At 34.1% G+C, this 21,940-nt stretch overlaps 1 protein-coding gene across 1 annotated transcript; it reads right to left on the bottom strand.

The window, feature by feature from the left end:
* Window positions 1-703: 703 nt before the first annotated feature.
* On the bottom strand, window positions 704-20,831 carry LOC145010872 (callose synthase 5-like). Its single transcript, XM_078969432.1, has 42 exons — window positions 20,725-20,831; window positions 19,019-19,297; window positions 18,729-18,829; window positions 17,805-17,926; window positions 17,603-17,699; window positions 17,411-17,521; window positions 17,213-17,341; window positions 17,013-17,105; window positions 16,698-16,789; window positions 16,456-16,582; window positions 15,883-16,020; window positions 15,713-15,789; window positions 15,558-15,636; window positions 15,353-15,475; window positions 15,157-15,271; window positions 13,361-13,704; window positions 12,363-12,415; window positions 12,213-12,273; window positions 12,045-12,126; window positions 11,703-11,752; window positions 11,485-11,571; window positions 11,054-11,176; window positions 10,864-10,958; window positions 10,535-10,780; window positions 9,614-9,737; window positions 9,437-9,531; window positions 8,816-8,936; window positions 8,563-8,714; window positions 7,854-7,963; window positions 7,625-7,750; window positions 7,491-7,559; window positions 6,528-6,717; window positions 6,333-6,444; window positions 5,890-6,009; window positions 5,511-5,626; window positions 5,340-5,423; window positions 5,027-5,139; window positions 4,730-4,959; window positions 2,738-3,535; window positions 1,809-1,859; window positions 1,538-1,723; window positions 704-1,166 (listed from the first exon to the last, which is right to left on the bottom strand). The coding sequence occupies exons 2-42, from the start codon at window positions 19,257-19,259 to the stop codon at window positions 936-938; spliced, it is 5,814 nt and encodes a 1,937-aa protein (XP_078825558.1). The 5' UTR covers window positions 19,260-19,297; window positions 20,725-20,831; the 3' UTR covers window positions 704-935.
* Between the last annotated feature and the right edge of the window lie 1,109 nt (window positions 20,832-21,940).

Raw genomic sequence — 21,940 nt, forward strand, 5'->3', positions numbered from 1 at the left:
ATTATAAATGAGTTTTGAGGTACATGTCAATTACATGAAATTTTTATTGGTCTTTACACTAGAAAAAATAAAAACCCATATCGGCCATGGATGAAATTTGAGAACCCAAACAACTCATGCATATGTTATGCAACTATATAATTTTCAATGGATACAAAGTGTGCTACAAAAAATGATAGTAAAATACTGCTAGTTAAGTTTAGTAAAGAGGAATGTAGTTTTAGGCTTTGGGGTTCCTAGATGAGTAATGAACACTTATTCAATATTAAATCTTTGAAGAGTGATCACAATTGTTTAAGAACTTCATGTTGGGTTTAGTTTTCACATATTCCTGGATTGGAAGTCGCTACACAAAAGAGATATTACATAGAAAAAAAAAAAAATTGACTGTTAAGAAGCCAAAGGTTATTAAAAGTTTGGAATTGAGGTGAGTATATAGGGCATTATAGGAGCGCTATAAAACATAAATCTTCTCTTAATGTGGGGACGCTAGTGGATCACTAAGCAAAACTTTGGTCCAATGGGACAAAATTTTCAATTAAAATGTGACACACAAAAGGGAAAAAGAAAGAAAAAAAAAAAAAAAAAACATCTATCCTCATCATTCAAATTAACCCTAGAAACTTGTCTAGACGCTTTCAATGTAATCCAGTCGCATGTAACAAACGAACACAGCTTAAAAACCCAAGCAACAAACGGTGCATGATAATACAAGTGCACGAAGCATTAACCTCCTATTTTCCATGGACGAAGTTAAAGATTCAAACACCAATCGGAGAAAAAACAAGTGATACCATTGAGCGAAACCTACACTTTATCGAGCATTTGAGCTATGTATTCTAACTTCTACATATATCTAGCTGCTAGGTGTTTATGCTACTAAGGAGTAATGAGAGTGAGTACTACCACTAATACTATGACTACTGCTACTACTACTATTTGTTCTTCTTGCCACCAGCTAAAATACGTTGGATCTGTAGACCTCTGCTGAAGGCTTGGTTGAAAAGAAGCCTGGTTTGGAAATCATACACCATTGGGAACCATGCAAGTATTGCCACCGGAGTGAAGATCATTACCCCCATTATATACTCATACCCTCTTCCCAGTGCCTTCACCGACCCCCACATCCCCAACGCCTTCACTGCTGGTCTGCATGCTTGTGCTATCTGCAAATGAAAATTTACAACATACTTTCAGTTATTTATTTATTATACCATCCACCTTCCCTTTCTTCCTGTTACAACATTATTATAGCATCCTACTTTCATTTCTTCCTGTTACATCCTAGTACTTTGAAAAATCTAACTAATTATAGCAATGTAAGTAAACGAAACTAAGTTGCTGTTTCCTTTTGACTTAATGGACCAAATGGGGACATGACACAATCCTATGTGCTTCTTTTACTTTATGGAAAAATGAACTTAATACAGAAAGAAAGTCAGGGAAAGTAAGCTTTCTGAATTAATTTTTTTTTTTTTTTTTTTTTCATTTGAATATCTTTTATACATTTATCTATCCAGGCAATGAGCAAGCATACCTGCAAGATTGCCCATCCTGTTGGCATGAATGCAAGTAAGCTTGCGAAAATGTCTCCAACAGTAAGCCCGAGGAATTGGAAGAGAACTATAAGCGTGGCCATCAATGCAATAAACAGGAACAACTTCAGGAGTCGGAACATCAGCTGGAAATCAGCACTGAACTTCTTCCTACCCATGGATACAATCTGCAAAAAATAAAAATCATTTTCTATTTCAAGAGGGTTAAAAGCTACACCAACAGTATGATGGGAATTTGGTTATAGCACCTACCTTCAAGATCATTATAACCGCAAGAATTACAATCCAAGATAGACCGTATATCTGTAATGGTTGCAAGAAAAAACTTTTACGTTAGGTAGATGTTACTAATGAATGGAGTGAGTCATTACATTCCATAATCATGTTTGGTTGGCGTGTAGCAATGGAATGGATTTTTCATGAGTTTTTTATATTATATGTAAAGTACAAGGTATAGTATTAACTCTATTCTATACTTCAAAATTCATATTAATTATGAATGCAGCACTTTCATTTACAAAAATAAAAAATTAGAGATGATAAAAGCTCATTGAAACACAAATAAGTTATAACAAAAGAAAAAGATAATGCAAGAAATAGTGAAGTAATATGATCTATGTGTTTATAATAGCATCTTACTTTCGATTCTTTCTAATACAACATTGTACTTTCAATATTTTTTTCTTTTTGAGATTATTACTTTGGAAAATCTACCCAATTATAGCACTGTACTTTCATTTTCTTTATGGAGAATGTACTCGCTTATGAAAATTGCTCTAAATGGGTAGATTTTTTAAAGTACAATGCTGTAAAAGTAAATATGAAAGTAGAATGCTATAATACCAAATAAATTAAAGTAGATTGTTATTTCTTGCATTTAAACCTAATGAAAATAATATTTTCAGTTCTGTTTATAAAATAAAACTATTGTTTAATTATAATAGTGAAAAAAATTCCCAAAATTTTTAATCATTAAAACTATTGCAATTTTTCATTCCATTATGAAGACTGAAAATCAACAAAATGGAAGTAATCCCATTCCTTCATGAAAGGTGAATTACATTTCCATCAGGCAAGAGAAACATATAGAATGGTTCATTCCTATAGAATGAACCATTCCATTCCTTCTCCGATTCCATCATACCAAAGTACAAACAGTACCTGATTTAGGTTTTACTTACCATGATGCTTTTATCGCTCTGGCTAACTCTAAGTTGATAAACAATCCCGTACTGGTAGCAGAAGAATCTGAGAGAAAGGATTACTTCCATAAGACGTCCAATCAGACCGGTGTACTGAAGGTGCTCCTGTTCCTCCTCCCACCACGATTCCCAGCTCTTGTTTGCCGGAACACCAATTCCACCACGGTTACTAATCCATGTCGACCAATCTTCCCAATCCTCCACTATCTTCTGCCACTCAAACCCTGAAGGATTAAAAAGAAAAGGAGCAAACAACCACGACACCACCAGAAACCACATGGAAACTGTTAGAAAAAAGTAGGCAGTGCTGCTGGTGGCTGCCGCCCCATACGCCTGATAAACCACCAGCAAAATAAACAACTCCATGGCTTTTGTAAAATGGCTGCGTGAGTACATTCGGTAGTTTTCGGCAAACTTCTCGTGTCTGACCACGAAACCGCGCCCGGTGGCTCGGTACTTGGCTCCACCGTGCAAAATGGTTCGACCGAAATAGTGGAGTTTTGTGCCGAGAGAGAAGGTGAAGAAGACAGCGGCAAGTTGGAGTTGCATGATGATGAAGTCACCCATGGCTGTTCTGAATCCTCTTTCTAGTCCGATTTCCATAACCATGGGTAAGGCCATTAAAAGGCCTAATTGGACTACAGATTGGGAAGCCATGACGGATTTAAGAGCAGTATCTCCCTTTGCTTTTGCTGATTTCATGATGGCTCTCTCTAATCCACTTAAAGAGAGGTATAGTCTTCCGTATAAGTATGCGTACACTGTAAGGACCACCAGCTGGATGGTATTAACAGAAATGTTGTGTCAGCTATAAGGAACTAGATAGTTGACATTTTAGTTGCCTCTTAGAAATTAAGGTTGCTTTTGTTATATGGGACGAGACTGGACAAATTTATAGGTTGAAGAGGGCAAATATGTCCACATGTTGACAGATTCAGAATGAGTCCATAGGTGGGACAAAAATTTGCAATTTTTGTCTCATTGACATGAGACCTAATCCTAGCCAATGCATGCTAACATACTCTACTTTTTCCTAAGCTACAAATGTAGTTACATGTATTTACCGATAGAAGAAACATGCTTACTTTTTTCTACCGAAAACAGAAACATATAACCCATAATAGAAATTTTTTACATATTCTTACACATAATAGCAACGTACCTATAATTCCTTAATCATAAGAGCACAATACTTACATTTCTTTACCATTAATAGCAATATGTAACAAATTGAGTATAATGCACATGTTAGTTATGAAATGTAAGTACGTTACTATTATAGGTAAAAAGATAAAGTATGTTGCTATTATCAGTAAGAAAATAAAAGCATGTTGCTATTATGGGTAAAAAATAAAGTACAATGTTCACATCCGTAACATGAGTGAGGTACGTTGCTATTCCCGCAATTTACCCTAACTTCCTAGCAAGTCACTTTTATATATCATGATCATTATCCCTAAATTCAGAGTCTCTTTCGTTTGTCTAAGTAAGCTGTTGAGCATATAATTGGATATAGTGCTTTAAGATAGATGAGTATGCATTTGTAAGCAAGAACTGAGTTACTTCAAAATGGTTAGTGATTTGGTAAAGTATTCCAGATATAAAAGCAGTTGAGAACTACCCAAGCAGATTGTTTAAGATCAGTGAATGATCTTAAGTACCCATTTGTTAAGTATAATTAGTAGAACAAGGCAAAACACAATGGCCTCAACTGTGTTTTGTTTGATAGGGACTAGGACTGATGTTAATAAGACAAAAAATTGCAATTTTTGGTCCCACCAAAAAAGGTAGGGCACAGATTCGCTCACAATCTGTCATCTATGCAAAATAAGTGAATGCCCTCATCATCATCATCAAAAGTAGTCCTAGAAAGCTAGTTCAGTCCTACCTAACTGAAAAAATTGGAAAGTACGATGCTATAATAATTAAAAAACAACGAAATGAAGTACATGGCATCAGGAAAAGCATTACCATAGAGCTGAAATAGAAGCCCGTAGTCGTGTAGTAAAATGATAACATCCGAAAGAAATCAAAGCGGTGGCCTAATCTGTAGATATCACGACTTAGAGTTTGCTCCCCATTACCGCATGCCACTTTAGCTTCAAAGAGTGAGATTTGGTTGAGGCCAACATCTCGTCCCTTTCCAACTTGTATGTACTCATGATGAGTTACATTACCACGTCTCAGCGTTGAGTTGAACCCTAGATCACAATAAGTTGCATTTTAATGGAAGTTCATCAAAGAGAGTATATAAATCCAAGAATTTACCTGCAAAGATGTCCTCGCTTAGGTTAATGCCTTTTGAAGCTTTGCTGATGCCACCTCGTGTAATGTGGAAAATTCTGTCAAAAACATCAGGATGCCCATAGTGGAACCGTACCCTGAATTGAACCAATAAAATGCATAACCAATTTGAAATAGCAACCTATCAATTCTTACATCAGTGTCAAATGAAATTGATAGGATGGGAGATAACATAACAGGTTGTATTGTGTTTGGACCGAGACTCGGAGTTAAAAAATTACTATTTGTCAAACCAAAATAAGTAATATATTTGATTGATTTAGAAGAAGTGACATACTTTAAAGGCCTTGCAAGGACACGTTGACCAATAGTGACAAAGCTCGTTTCCTGATTTGACATGAACCAGGCCAAAGAAGAAACACTGCAGGGAAAAAAATATGATATTTAAATACAAGTCTAAATTTAAGGCCAAACAAAAGTGTAAAGCTAATTTGAATATGGAACAAACCTTCCGGTAAAGATGTGTTCACGAACCCCCAGAATTGTTGGGGGTCTCACTCCATGATCCTCATGAAATTCTTCAAGCAGGTTACGCATTTTGAAAGCTTCTTCCAAGTAGTTGTCCTGCAACGTGAAACAAAAAACAATAACATATTATTTAGGGACGGTTGGTTCAGAGAATTTTTGAAGGAATGGAATCTGTTGAATGATCACGACGGAATTGAATTCTGTCTATTTGGCAACCTGACATGCCACGTAGTGGAATCTCAAATTCCAATTCCATCGGAATCAACTAAGCATACCCTTATAGTACTAAAGAGTAATGGGTTTAACTTCGAGTGAGGTCAAACCAATCTCAGAACTAATACAAATAGATAGGGATGTACCTGGTTCATGTCAATAGTCTGAAGAGCTTCCCCTCTTGTAAATATTATGGCGTGGTTTTGATTCTCAGGCTTCCCTTCTCCTATTTTTGCTGATCCGGGTAACTTTACCCTGTAAATTTCCTTCAAGAATAAAAAGGATGCACTCAGCACTACATTTCAATAAAGTTTAATGCACTTTCATTAATTTATTAATTAAAGCATCATACTTTCATTTCTTCCTACTACAGCATTGTACTTTGAAAAATTCTACCCAATTATAGCAATGACATCCAAATCCAAAGCCATTTTTATTGCTATAAGGGAAAAAATGGAAGTACGATCATATAATTAGGTAGATTTTTCAAAGTACAATGCCTTAATAAGAAAATAATTGAAAGTAGAATAGTTGCAAAGAGATCAAATCAAAATCATGAATATTGGGCAGAAACTAGAAGGTCAAGTACCTGATCAAGATTATCTGCAGCTTTAATCAACACGGAATAGTAGACCTTATGAGATTTTCCCCCTTCTCTTTCTTCCACTTCATCAATGTATGCTACACGAAGAGATGGATTGCTGCACAAGAAGATTTATTTGATTACTAAATAGTATAATTTTTTTTTTTTATATTAACCTCTATTTTCCCACGAAATACTTACTTAACCATCAAATTCAAAATGTCTGTTGCACGACGATCACCACTACGCTTCTGGTTTCCATAATTTTGGCATGTGGCTACATAAGTAAATTTCAAATCAGCCAAGGCCTCTAGTTGAGCATACAAGGACTTCTGGCTTTTCTTGTCCTCCTCTGACGGAATGGTGATGGCTTTATAGCCTTCCAATATTTCTGTTTGGTTCACATACAAAGAGTTAGGGACAGAATATTACCTTCAACATGTCAGTTACATAAGATTCTTTTGCCTCCAACGGTTCACCATAATATTCTTATATTATTTTATCTACCTTAGAGCCTATTTTGGAATAGCATCCTAAATAAGTTGGATCAAATTGAAGAGCTCTTGGCTATGACTGACATAAGTTCAGGATTCTTATCAAATAGAAGGGCCCTTGTAGAGACTCACTAGGTGATAGAAATCCATTAATGTCTGTCTACATAAATTAAAAGGAAGGCTAATATATAACTTTACAGTTGGCGCATACAACCCAAAATTACAATACTTTTGGCAAGGAATTGTCATGTTTATAAGACACTTGATTCGCATAGCCATGTCAAATTTCAAGGTTGGAATCGGAATCCGAATTCCACTCAATGGCATGTTCACATGGATGGAATTCAATTCTGTCGGAATCCTTCAACTTCCATGTTTGATGGATACGATCATTCCCAAGGGAGGGAAGAAGAATTCCATTCCATTCTTCCCTTTTTTTACTAAAAGACCAAATACCCTCATTATATATTGGAATAAATGAAAACAATAATTCAACTAAATAAAAAAATTATTTATTTTTTATTATTGAAGTCCATTCCATTTACTGCCAGCCAAACGCATGACAGATTATCACTTTGAAATTCAATTCCTTTGACAAAGTCCATTCCTTCCAAAGACATTCTATGAAACATTTTAGCATATGCACCCGATAGTAATAATTTGCTCTTACCTTTTTCAGTAGCCATGTCAAGAAAAGCCTGAAGCTTCAATGCCCTCCGGTAGTACATCATCCCTCTAACTGAAAAGCTGACATCCATTAGGAATGCAATAAATTTTTGAGAATAAATTAATATGTGGAAATACCTGTTCTGCAGAGAGTTTGTCCTCTTAAAGAAACCCAATGACGGAGTTGTAATATGCTTTCATCACTTTCAAAAATCTCCGCGTCTTCTTTGCAATTGATGCGTTCCATGAAGTTCTCCCATTCATCTGACAAAACAATATTTTCATTCTCAGATAACCATATATATGACTATAAGTTTGTGGAAGAAGTTGTATATACTAAAGAGGTGAAGTTTAGAAGTATCGGAACCTGGAAAGATCTTTCGCAGGTAGTATTTGATTGATATACCATCTTCATTTTCCATGTCAAGGTCGCTCTTTGAATAAACAGTCTCTTCACTATAATACGGGGTCATGACACTGCACTTCCAATCGATTATGATCATCTCATACTGACGAATGCAATTCCAGTTAACTATGATTGTATTATACTGATGAACTAAATATTATTCTGGATTCATGTATTAGTACTACCATACACCGCACTCTATTTGACGCACATGATGTGGTGTTTGGTTTTTGTATGCAAGAAATAACCATGTGCTTTCATTTAGTTGTTTGTTATAGCATCCTACTTCCATTTTCGTTTTTCTATTACAAATTTACAACATTGTATTTTCATTTTTTTTCCTAATTAAGGCATTGTACTCTGCATTTCCTATTTCCTACCAATTATAGCACTGTACTTTATAATTTCTTTTCTTATTAGGACACTGTATTTTGAAAGGTTTACCCAATTATAGCAACGACAATTGCTTTTGAATTGTATGGCATTGCTATAATTGGGAAGTTTTTATAAAATATAATGTTATGATAGGACGAAATGAAAGTAGGATGATTAAATACACAAATAAGTGAAAGTATGTTCCAACTTCTTGCATTTAACCTATACATAATAATTGGCTTTTTAGAATTTTCAACCTACAAGGTAAGTATACCATGAACAAAACTTCATGTACCTGAATGATAACATTTTACGGACTCGAGGTGCACGTGGCATATCCATGAACAATGAATTTGTGAAAAATGTGATCCTCCGCCTTGCTTCAAGGTTTTTAGGCACATCCATGGCAGATTCATTTACTGTCAGAAGAAGATAAAGCCGCTTTATCTGTAATGACCACAAAGTAAAGGTTAAGTGCCAATGTCACTGTGTGTGTGGGTCCATGAACATTAAGTAAATAATATGTGCAATGGGAAGATACGGGTAACCTGTTCTTCCCATTGGGCAGTAACAGGAGGAGGAAATGCAATTGCAGGTCTTGAGTCCATAGCTTTTTCAAACAGTTGTGTTCCAGAATCCTTGCTACCATGCCCTAATTCCACTAGTTCACTGAAACAAACATCTACGAGGTCATGATTATGTTTGTTGAACTTAAGAGAATAAAGCTATTGAAAATATGGCCAAATGCAAGAAATAACAATGTACTTTCATTTATTTGTGTATCATAACATCCTACTTATCACATTTTTTCATATTACAACATTGTATTTTTCACTTTTTACTTACTATGGAATTGTACTTTGAGAAATCTACCCATAGCTAGCATTATACTTGCACTTTCTATTTCTTTATAGGACATTATATTTTGAAAATTTTATCCAATTATAGCAATGAAAATTGTTTCGTACTAGTACGACAAGGCTATAATTGCATAGATTTTTCAAAGTACAATATTGTAATAAGAATAAATTAAAGTAGGATGGCATAATAAACATATATTTTATATATGGAAGTACATTACTATTTCTTGCATTTAACCCTTGCATATATATTTCCTAAGAAACGATGATGCATTTTGTTATACTAATGGAATGCACAAAAGCACAAACCGAATTTCATTGACCATCATGTCCCGTGTAACTACTTCTAACATGTCCTGAAGCAATAAAACCACAGTGTTGTGCTTAGATTCATCAGCCTCTTTCTGCAATATGGAAATTTTCACAATGTTAAATAAAGAGATCAGTAGTAAGCTAACATCTAACGTTTATTTCTCAAGGACTCACCAGACTTTCAACCAGTTTCACAAATTGGTTACGAAGAGTAGGTAGAGATCCCATTCTAAAATTCGTTAGAAAGGTGTTCTTTGAAATGTTACTTTCAACTTCTTTTATAATGATACCAATTATCCTGTCATCAGAACAACAATCAGATGTAAGATGTTTATTTTCTACATAATCTAGTAAGCTATACCAATCTACTTTATTTGGCTAATCTCGTAAGCTATGAATATACAACTTAAAATACAAAGTGATTTTTCATTTTTGAGGGAAGAAGAAGATGCCGAAAACCAGTTTGTTTCCACACCACAAAGACAAACAATAGTCTATCTTCTTGATCAAACGATCCATAAAAAAATATTTATAGGTGACGTATATCGATCTAGAGAAGGAATTCGATAGGGTAACAAGGAGAGTGATGTGATGTTGAGAAGAAGTCCCTACAATGTATGTTGAAGTGATTACGATGGACATGATAATATGATTGTGCATGAGAAGTGTATGATACACCCTACACCCTAAACCCTAAGCAAGACATACGTTTTTCCTATTAATACAGGGTTTGGTCATTGGTGTCAAGGTCCATCATTTTTATACAAGTGTTTGACTATCAAGTACATATCTAAAATGCTATTCACGAGAAGAGAATCTTGTGCACTATAATAAAGAGCATCCATAAAGTTATAACAATGACAAAAGGCAAGTGGGTAACTATAGCTTGGAGATTTGCCAAAATAAAGGAGAATTTACAATTTTTGATGGATAACCCAAATTAGAAAATGTGTCAACTTCCATAGAATAGAGGGATTAATTTCTATCAAGTTTAACCTCTTTATAATTGCTAACAGGTTTCATTTTCAGTGTGTTTTACTATTTTGGGGTAAAAAGCTTCTTGTAGGGGTAGATGTGGAAATTCAGAAGATTAACCTTTTTTCGGTATGTCCAACAACTAAAGCATTCAGCACAAGTTTGAAGGACTCATAGCACTCAATGACAGCACACTTCATATATTCATCAGCACATATACGCTTCCAAAGATCAGCATCCTTGGATCGAAACTGAACTGCCATGTCAAGTGCAATTGGAACCTTACTGGCAAGCAAATATGGTGGCCACTGAATTAGGTTAAGGCTGGGATCTGAAGAATATGGAACTAACATCAGGTCCATCTCCCTGCAATAGACAAATTTGGAGCTAAGTTAGAACTCTTTTTTCGATAAATTAAACAAAACAAAAAGTTGGATTAGCAGCCTTGCCTGTCACTTATGAAATCTTCTTCACGGAAACTACATACAACTTCATTCCACAATTGAGCAAATTTTGCTGCTTCAGTTCTCCTATTTGGTGTAACCTATTTTTATAGTATAATAACATTCTCATGAATCATTCGTCTACGAGTTAAAGGTTCTTATTAGCGTATTATATATACTTTGAAAAATCAAGTACCTCTGCGAATCGCTTAGACAGAGAAAACCCCTTTTTCTTAGCCCTGTCAGATGGCAACAAATACGCATTGAATGCACCGGGTATAGACTGGAAGCGTGACCTTAGCATGCCCAGTGTTCGTATCTGTGACAATAAACAGGAATGTTATCAAATTTGCTTTTGTTTACATCTTTCAGTCGGAACTCTAGTAGTAGTCTTGTGTTTCTGTTTCAATTTTGCTTTTTTCAAAGTTCAGGGATTGTTTTGCTATTTCACAACTTTCAGTGTCTGCTTTACAAGTTCAGTTCAATCACCAATCTTTTGGGTAGTAGTCTCTTGGTTCAGATTTTTTTCAGCTAATCAAGATTGAAAATAAGACATTGCCAAATGCAGATGTGTGTCTTCTTAAGAATTAACACAGTTGGATATTTAAAAAGAGAGTAACACAATACCTCTCCCAAACGATCAAACGCCCCGATAATACCACCGCACAAAGTTGAAAATATAGCATACCAAATTTGAGTGTCCATAAAGTAAACCTGAGTAATAAATATGAAACATATCATGCCAGTGGACAATCAGAGATAATAACACTAACAGCAGAAACAATAGTTAAAGATGAAAACACTAATACTGCAACAAAGCAATGAAACAATAAGGTAAAAGATACCAAAATAACTGGTAACCAGAGTGCAGCAACCGCTCCATAGTTTTTTTCAGCTGCATGGTCATGACAAATTATGAAAATCAATAACAAAGAATAAACAGGGAAATGCAAGAAACAGCAACGTACTTCAGTGACTAGTATATTAAAGCACCATGCTTTTATCTCTTCGTATTATAGCATTTTACTAGAAAAATCTACCCAATCATAGCAATGTCATCCAGATACAAAACAATTTCGCACAGCTAAAATTGGGTTAAATTTTCAAAGTAAAATGTCCTAATAAGAAAATGTTGAAAGCACCATGCTATAACTGAGAATAAAAGAAAGACCTAAAGAATCACAAACCATTTGGGAAGAATTCATGCCAAGCATACTGTACACGTCTGATTTTCATGATCTCTTTTGTAGGCTCGATTAAAGGTTTTATCTGTGGAGCAGAAAATATTTACTGTAACAGAATTTATCCAATTGTTGATTTCTATCTAATGTAATATAAAATTAGAGAGAGCTAACCTGAACAAAATAGCTAAAAGAAAACTTTGCAGATAAGAGAGCTACCCAAAAGAGGGTATACCTGCCATTGACAAATAAATGTAGCTGTAAATTTATGATAACTGTCTACGAAATAATATGCAGGAAACAAGTTAAAGACTCTGCACTTACTTCAAAAGGGCAAATTGACTTTCATGCATTCCTCTCCCGACATAGATTCTGGGCTGCAGATAACCAGATAAAACAATGAAGATTATCAATTAATGCGTATGAGTGAGACTTAACTATTAATGATTATCATTTATTATTTCTGTTGAAATTTGATTGTATTAGCTAGCTGTAAAAAATGATATTTTCTGTAGTAACAAAGAGGAAATTTCTGTGATTATACGTCTATGAAGGAACAAAAAAATAATTCGTGGTTATGTGAGTAAATACACATACACATTCATTAATTAGAACATAGCAAAAATACACAGTCAATATCTGATAAATAGTCTGTACCATACTAATCAAATAACAGGATGAGAAAAGATTTTGGATGAGAAGGTAAAATAGCAACATATTTTCAAAAAACAGTCACTTTGATATCACGAAGCAGAAGTATCACTTCAAAAGTTATACCCATCGGCATACATAATACATGAGCATGAATATCTTCGATAGGACCAAATTAGTCTTTTCTTATCGTTTAAGAATAATTAATAATCATAATATACTAACAACATGATTGTTGTAAAGCTAAAATTTCAAGATGTGGTGATGTTTGATAGTAGTTGAATATTGATATAAGGTCATATGGGAATGAGATGATAGGTACATGTTTGTCCTTTATTGTCCGTACAATATGATACAACTCACAAATTAGTGTGTGATAAACCGTGGGGGCGGTTGGCTCATTAAATGTTTTAGGATGGTATTTTGGGCTTTTAATAAAAAAAAAAATTAAAAGAAGAATGAAATTGAATTTCTTCCACCTACCCTAGGAATGATGAAATCCATCAAACATGGAATTTGAAGGAATCTGATGGAATAGAATTGTCCATTTGGAAACCAAAGACACCATGTGCCTGGAATCTCAAATTCCAATTCCATCAGATTCCACCAGAGTCCACAGACAAACATGCTGTGAAACTTCAAAGAAGGGAATAATAGACAAAAGTTTGTACCTGCGACCACCATAGAAGAAATCTTACAATAAGCCAGTCAGAGTTTTCAATCCATCGTCGAAGCATAGGGAAAATGAAGAGTGCTGCTGAGAGTAAATTTGGAATCAAATACAACGTCACAGCCATGAGATATAAAGAAGGAATGCCCTCAAATCGGTCAAGGGAAGAAAGAATATCTTTTATTCTTCCAAATGGCATTGAGTTATTGTCGTTTTGGTGTATGTAACATAGTGGAAGAACAATGGACCATGCAAGGCTATCAATAATCTTCAGAATGTTCCTCAATATATCTGTACACTTCCATCTATGGTATCCAGGGAAGTTCAAAACAATGTCCAATATACCTATTACAAATCAAATCAAAATAAATTTATAAATTTCAGAATAAGTGGAAATCCTGCATTTACTTAAAAGGGTTAACCGCAAGAAATATCAATGTGTTCCATTCATTTGAGTATTATAGCGTCCTACTCTCATATTGTTCTAACACATCATTGCACTTTAGGTTTTTTTTTCTTATTAAAGAATTGTACTTTAAAATTTCTACCTAGTTCTAGCATATACTTTTAATTATTTTCTTATTTAGTACATTGTACTTTGAAATATCAAATATCTACCTAATTATGGCGATAAAAGTTTATTTGTAATCGGATGACATTTTCTACAAGTGAGTAGATTTTTCAAAGTACAATGTTGTAATAGGAAGAAATTTAATGTAGGAGGCTATGACAAACAAATCAATGAAAGTACGTTGCTATTTTTTCTTCTAATCGTATACTTAAATGAGTGAGAATAATTGGCCAACAACCTGAAGTATGATCTGCCATATATTTTACTTGCTTACTTGAATTACAGTCTATAAACAAAGGCATGCCAAATTCTTCTGGGTGCTCGAGAATTATATGCAAAGCATCAAAAGACAATGATTATCTTTCTTCTCTGTTTTGTATTCTAGTTTCTATAACTATATTACAGGAAATGGGGTTTTTAAGGAATTTGGAATTTGTACGCTGTTGTCTTCAATCTGTTAGCCAACACTGCTTTCTTCGGAGGCTGGCTAGTACTGTTCAGATTGGAATTTTTTATGAATTCGCTCTATAACAATTTCATTTCTTTCACATATTTATAGTTTTGTATAGTTATCATGAGTTAAAAATAAGAAAAAGAGTTCAAAGAAACAATCCCCACAGTGACTTGTAGTACGTTATGCAGTGAAAGTTGTACCTTGCTCTCGGTATACAAATTTCAGCACTTGGAATGGGGCGCCTAGATGTTCCATAATCCATTTCATATTTGATGAAAAAGGTAATTACTAATTTTGGAAGTCAAACTGCAATGTACTCTCGCCACTAACTAACTTTACAAAGTTCATACGTTATTAATAGCTATTATTCATAAACATAAATAAATATATTAAAAAAAAAAAGATCAATACTAAAGTACCATGCACTATGCCGATGAGGCTAACAACTCCTAAAGTTGGAGCACAGAAGGGTTATTCCAATTTTAGACAAATTTACTGTAATAAGTTGTAAGATCACTTTATCACTACAAGTTTTAATCCAGACAACTAAGTATTTTGATGCATTCACAGACGTCACAGAATGATAAACATTATACTTCTAGATTTTAATATATATACCCAAACAGCTCTTGAAAATAATCCATACGATGATAAAAGACTGAAAATCAAGAACTGACTCAATAAGACAAGGGTGTAAGCATCGGAACAAACCAAACGATCATAAGGTATTGTGATTATTATTAACTTGAGAAATAAAGAAAAAGGAACATACTTTGGAAGAATCGAAGAAAAGCTGCTGTAATGAAGATACTGGATAATCTATATAACACATCCTTGTCAAAGATATCCGATACCGGAACATCATTCCATGCAAGGATAATCATAATCTGCAATTGAACAGTTCAAGATAAATTGCACTAAAATGTAAATTGCAGGAAAGCAAAATTGAATCTATATCTGTTTCTTACCTGAAGAGCTAGTATGAAGAATGTCCACAAACGGTCAAAACTTCGAAATGTATGCCAAAATGATCGTGTCTCCACAAAATATGATTTTCCAAGGCTTCCAGCCTTATGAGGTAATAGCTTTCCCTTTCATCAGATTTATATTATTTAGAAAAGAAATCCTCTTGTCGGTTGAAACCCCTAGTGTTTATATACAAAAGAGACAAACCTGTGTCATGTCACGTGTTGATCTAAAAAAATCGCCATCATCACGCATAGGCCAACCCAAAGCAAAACAATCTGGTGACCTATAATATCAGAGAAGAAATTTTGTTCAGAAAGTTTGAGACCACTTTTTTCTCATCAACTGTTTCAAGACTTTACCAGAAATATTCATTAAGATCGTCATAGTTGCACCAAGCCGAGTGAGGGGCCTTTCCATTTTTGCTTCTCTTGGTTTCCTTGATCATTACAACAAGTACCATTAACTAATACTTAAAAAACATCACATTTGATTATGTGTGCATGGGGTTGCAGCTGGAGGCCTGGAGTACCTTTTCAATGACTCGATAAATTGGAGTTATAACTTTGCGAAGGAAGGCTTCATCATCCCCACCATACGAAGGCTTGATATTTTCTCCAGTCACAATGCTGACGTTTCCAGCCAACAAACCATGGAGTTCATATGCCATCTGGAGGGATAGTATGGCATGGTCATGAAATATATAAACAATCTTCAAATTCATGCGTTAAATTTAGGTCTAATCCAAGAAATAGCAACATACTTTCATTATTTTTTATTATTATAGCATCTCATTTTCATTTCTTTCTATTACAGCATTGCACTTTGACTTATTTTCTTATCAACAAACTGGAATTTGAAAAATCTACCCATATATAGAGTTGTACTTTCAATTTTTTTTTCTTATCGGGACATTGTATTTTAAAAATCGACTGAATTATAGCAGTGAAAAATGCTTTATATTTGGATGACATTGCTATAGCTGGATACATTTTTCATAGTACAATTCTGTAATGGAAGTGCATTGCTACTTCTTGCATTTACTCCTAACACTTATTGGCACACATATCACTTTAGAATTGTGATAAACAAATGGAGTACTTACATTGTGAAAGATATAGCACAGACACTCTGGCATAAAGCGTACGTTAGCAGCCTCGCCCCAGATAAGAAGATAGAGGCCCATGTAGAGTAGCTTCCTCTGTTGCACTTCTTCTTGTTCTTTAGGGAGCCTGCAAAGCAACGGCTTTAGTAAACCTATGGACCACAAAAAATATTACATGCACACAACTATCAACTACCATAAAAACTTACATTCAGGAACAATACCTGGGTTATATAACTCACCTTAAGCTGTGCGGTCTTCCCAAAAATTTGCACCAGGTTTTATAATTTTTGAAAAGCTTGTTCATAACCACATCAACTGCTCGATTATCAAGCTGCATTACAGTGACTTTAGAAGTTATGCAAAGCAAATTAAGACATGTAAAACATTATGATGGTTTATACACAAGCTGTTGGGTATGCATTAGGAGTGTATACATAAAGAAAGATCATTTGGTATGTACTTTGTAGTTGTTATCATGGAAAACACATAAACCAGTCAGAATCAAGAAGGTTCTCTCAGAATAGACAAAAGTAGGTTTTACATGAGGTGCATGCCTTGTTAATCGGCTCAGGCTTAGGCGTCAGCCTTGCTTGAGGATGGGCAAGTTGCAAGATCAGATGTTCCCTCTGGTTCCTGACATTGTCTTTCTGGAAACATTTTCAAACAGAATGTACATTATGCAATAGATATATAAACCCAATATCTAAACAGCCACGGTCTTCAATAGTAGAATTAATCTTGAAAGACTACATACCTGAAACCCAAACATTGCCCTCAGCCAATCAAGAAGATCCAATTCTCCTGATATCTGCCAGTGCTGATCAACAGAGGCAGGCCAATTTAAGCGACATGTGTTCCTCAGAGCAGACACTGATGCCTTAATCTGCAGTTTCCCAAAAATTAATTGAAATATAAATTTCCTCTTTAGAATTAAAATCAATAGGAGGGGTACCTCTTCAAACTGCATGATGCATTGTGATTCACCGGCAGAATCAAGAGGCAGAATGTTGTAGGGTGCATATATAACCTGCTTTGCCTCAACCTCTCTAGCTGATGCAATGATCTATGCGTACAAACATCAGATATATTATGTAATGAACAAAACCACCAAAATAACCAATATAATGAAAAGACGGGAGCTGACATCAGCAGGAACTTCTTCGGCCTTTTCAGACTTGTTAACGGCGCAGAGGACTTCAAAAAGCACTCCAGCCACCTGGTAAGCTTTTCCAAGTTGGGCTCTGGTGATAAAGACAATGAGTAGAAGATGTTAATCAAACTTTCATTTTCTATAAAACTGTAGTTTTATTGTTCTTCAAAAATTACATATATGCTTGACTAGGTACCTATCTGCTTTTTCTCCTTGATCGAGTGCCTTGACATATTTTTCATAATATTGTTTGTAGAAGCTCTCAATTTCCCGCCCATCCGTCTTTTTAACACGAGCGGCAACACTTGAGGCATCGTCCTGATGAAGCACATTGCCAATTTCAGTTACTTTTCTTTCGAAACTCGAGGAATTCGTTATTAGATAGATCAGATATTTAGTAAATTGGATATGAAAGTTGTAAGTGACACCGGAATTTCGAAAGGTAATCCTTTTCGAATGACTAGCTAATGAGCCCTAATCCCCAAATGCATGGTTCAACTGTGGTCTATTTTGAATAATGGCATTTATATACTTGTCTTTAATTTATTTTCAATTCCGCCCCGCCTTTCTCATTACCAAAAATCAAAAACACAATTAATTAGAAATATCATCACCCTTTTAAGAAATATAAGTTTTTATGAATCTTAAATATAGTATGTTTCTATTGATACTAAATCAAAATCCTATACAATGATATGCTAAAGATAAAAATAATAAAAATAAAAATCAGGATACGGAATATCTAAAGGTTATTTAACATTTTGATAGCATTATTTTCCAATTTATGTTCAATTTAATTTTGTAAAACATTATGAATTCTGTTGAATTTAATCATCATGTAATTTTTTTTGACCAAGACCATATTAAATATAAACAAAAGTAAAATATCAATTAATTTTTAAACAGTTAAAACATATAACTTGTAGCCTTCTTTTGAGAAAACAATAGAAGTTAAAAAATTATTTTAGCTCGAATTATATTCCAAACATTATAATTTCAAAGTTTTTAATTTTAATAAGAGGTTAAAAGTAAACTATAACTGAAAAACAAACAATAGCTTTTTATATTGCAAAAAAAAAAAAAAAAAAAGTAAAAGAACTTAAATGCATAAATATATTACCCTTTCTAAACGTTGGAGGAGAGCGGTTTTGAACTGGCGAACACCACGTCCATTGGAGCTTTGATCCAATCTATGAGCTTTCTCAAATGCATAGAACCGACCTTTTTTCATACATAACAAAACATAAAAAGTGAAAAAATAAGTAGTTTGCTGATAAAAAAAATAACTATAGTTATAAGTAGACATATTTGATTGTGAAAAAGTTTTTGTATACACCACTGGTTATAAGCATGATCTAAGAGAACGAATGACCAAGTATCTTGAGAAGAGGATAAGGGAGAAGGAATTACAAAGATAAGCAACACGAGGTCGGTCTTGTTGAATCTCGGTTGCAACACGAAGAATGGGGGCAATTTGTTGGAGGGACGAGGGGACCACCTCGTTATCAAAAACCTCCATGGAGAAGGTGGTTGTGGCAGCGTTTCGTGAAGGTCTCCTCGTCAACCCTTGTGGTCCAGAAAATTCAGCACTTTGGGAAGACGATGATGCCATCGCCTTTCCTGATTTCTTTCCCACGCTGCCTTCTTCCATCTTTCTCCTTTATCTCTTTACCTCTTCATTCTCTCTCCCTATCATACACAATACGCAGTTACACATATTCAACAACAACAAAATTCATCAGTTTCAGTAATCTTAATAGTGCAAGATGCAGGAACAACTCTAGCAACAAATTCAGAACAAAATGTCAGCATAAACACATGCACATAAGTTAGGGCTGCAATTCCAAAGAATACACGAACAAACAATTATCAAGTTCAATCGATCATTCACCTCCTCTATTATTCTATACACGACATGCTAAAAAATTATCAGACATTCGTTAAGAAGACAGTTCCTGAAAAGTCAATCGGAGCTGGAAAACACACGAATTTTCAACAGTACGAAGTTTTTATAAATATGCAAAAGCTGGTCAATATTTCAGTTTTTGTAAATGAAAGCTAGAATCCTAGAAAATGCATAATCAAATCTCAATCTCAGAATTAATCTAAAGCTATGTACAAATATATTATGAATCCTATTCAACATTCGCAATCTGTATATATCATTCAAGAATTGATCTGGAACTTTCAAAAGAATATCAAACCGAAGCTGAAATCCTAGAAAAGAATATACGTACACATGCAAATAAATGAAAATTGGACTTTCATAGAACACCTGACACACACCTAACCTGCACTAATCCATTCTCGATAAGAAAACCTTCATAAGTTTATTCAAAAGTCGGTTTCCATATACATTGTGCAAAATTAAGTAACTATAAAATTTAAAATCTTCAAATCGAAGCTGGAATTCTGGGAGATACACACATCCAGATCTCAGGTATCAATACGTTATGAAATTCATTCAATATCCGTACTCTGTATACACTACACAGAAACTTAATCTGAAATTCTCAAAAATACATACATGAAAGCCGTAATTGCAGAAAAATAGACAGATATAGAAATCGAAACTTAAAATTCAGTGAAACATGAAGAACTACACAGAAAAACAGAGTTTTAACTGAAGATAATGAAACTAATCGCCTGAATATGGATTTTTGTGATGAACATGGACAATTACAGAAAGGAGCCGAGTTCTAGTTGACGACAATGAAGATAACCACATGAATTTAGATATTTGTGATGAGCATGAAGAATTAATGAGAGAAACAGAATTTTAATTGAAGATAATGAAACTACACACCTGAATTGAGATTTTTGTGACGAACGTGAAGAAATACATATACATACACAATTTCGGTTGAAATTAACGAAACTTAACCTGAATATAGACTTTTGGAATGAAATTCAGGTACATAATGTTATTAAATTCGTTCAATATTCATATTCTGTATGCATTATACATAGCTTAACCAGAAATTTAGATCATTCGACACAAAACGGAGAATCTAAAACCATCACGGAGATGTAGGAATCGAAACTCATAATTTAGTTGAGCACGAAGAATTACAGAGAGAAACATAGCTTCGTTTGAAGATAACGAAAATGATTACCTGACGATTTTGGTTTTGTTGATGATGAATCTTCTTCGGCGACGATCTGCTGCAACGATAAACACGAGATTACAGAGAGAAAAACGGGTGTTAGATTTGGTGGTAAATGAGATTTCTCATCAACTCCCTCATGATTTGCGGGCGGGAAGAGGAGGATGCAAAGTCTGTTTGCGTGAGGACACGTGTCCTTACAATACAGGTTGAGGAGAGCTGTCGTCACTGTCCGAAGTAATATGGTTAAGATATGCAAATGCTACAAAATAAAACTCATAAATCCAGATAAATGTACAAACTTGGATTCAGAACTTACAAATTGTTGTGAAAATGTTGTTTTTAATACAAAAAGTGTGAAGTTAGAGAAAATTTGTATCACCGAACTAGCGACAAAATATTTATTTAGTCCAAAATCTATTAATTGTATTTAGTAAACCATTTTATTATCTAATTTCGTGTCAATTTTAACAATATGAAGCAAAGAAAATGGATAAAGTGCTATTTCTAATCTAATCTTAGAAGACATCCTATATAACAATATTATTTACACGTAACAAAAATAAAAATACAACTCTATTGACTGCAATATTTTGGGGGGGATAATTAACAAAATGGCTAATAGGTATAAAAAAATAACCCAGTTTTCCTGAAAAAACAACATGGACCATCTATTTCAAAAAATAAATAAATAAATAATAAAAATAAAAATAAATAAAAATCCAATATTCAAGGCATGGAATTAGTGTTGGGGTCTTTCCTCAAAATTCAATTTAGAACTCTCAAGGAGTATACCACTTCGAAAATTCGACATCGAAAATTTTAGAAGTGGGTAATTGTAACATCATCATACCAAGCCTAGAAGCTTTGAGCTATTTAGTAAAAAAAAACGAAATAAAATAAATATTAAAAAAATGAAACGATTGCATATTATTAAGGTTAAAGTATCTAAGATGTTTAGAAGATCAAACTTTAGGTTTAAAAGAAATTTGACTTAAAAGGATGGTCAAACTTGTCAAGTTTGATAATCTTAAGTGTGACCTTAATATTATTAATTATTGGGATATAATTTGTTAATAAAACCATATTTAAAAGTCTAATTCTAAATCTTTAGATTAAGGTCTTGTTTGATATACGTCTGACCAAGTTGAGTCAAACATTTTTTGCTGACTCAGTCAGACAAACTTGTTTGTTAAGCAGATTTATTGATGTTTGACTCGGAAAG

Source organism: Lactuca saligna, chromosome 8, assembly GCF_052625555.1.
Source record: "Lactuca saligna cultivar CGN05327 chromosome 8, ASM5262555v1, whole genome shotgun sequence".
Lineage (NCBI taxonomy): Eukaryota > Viridiplantae > Streptophyta > Magnoliopsida > Asterales > Asteraceae > Lactuca > Lactuca saligna.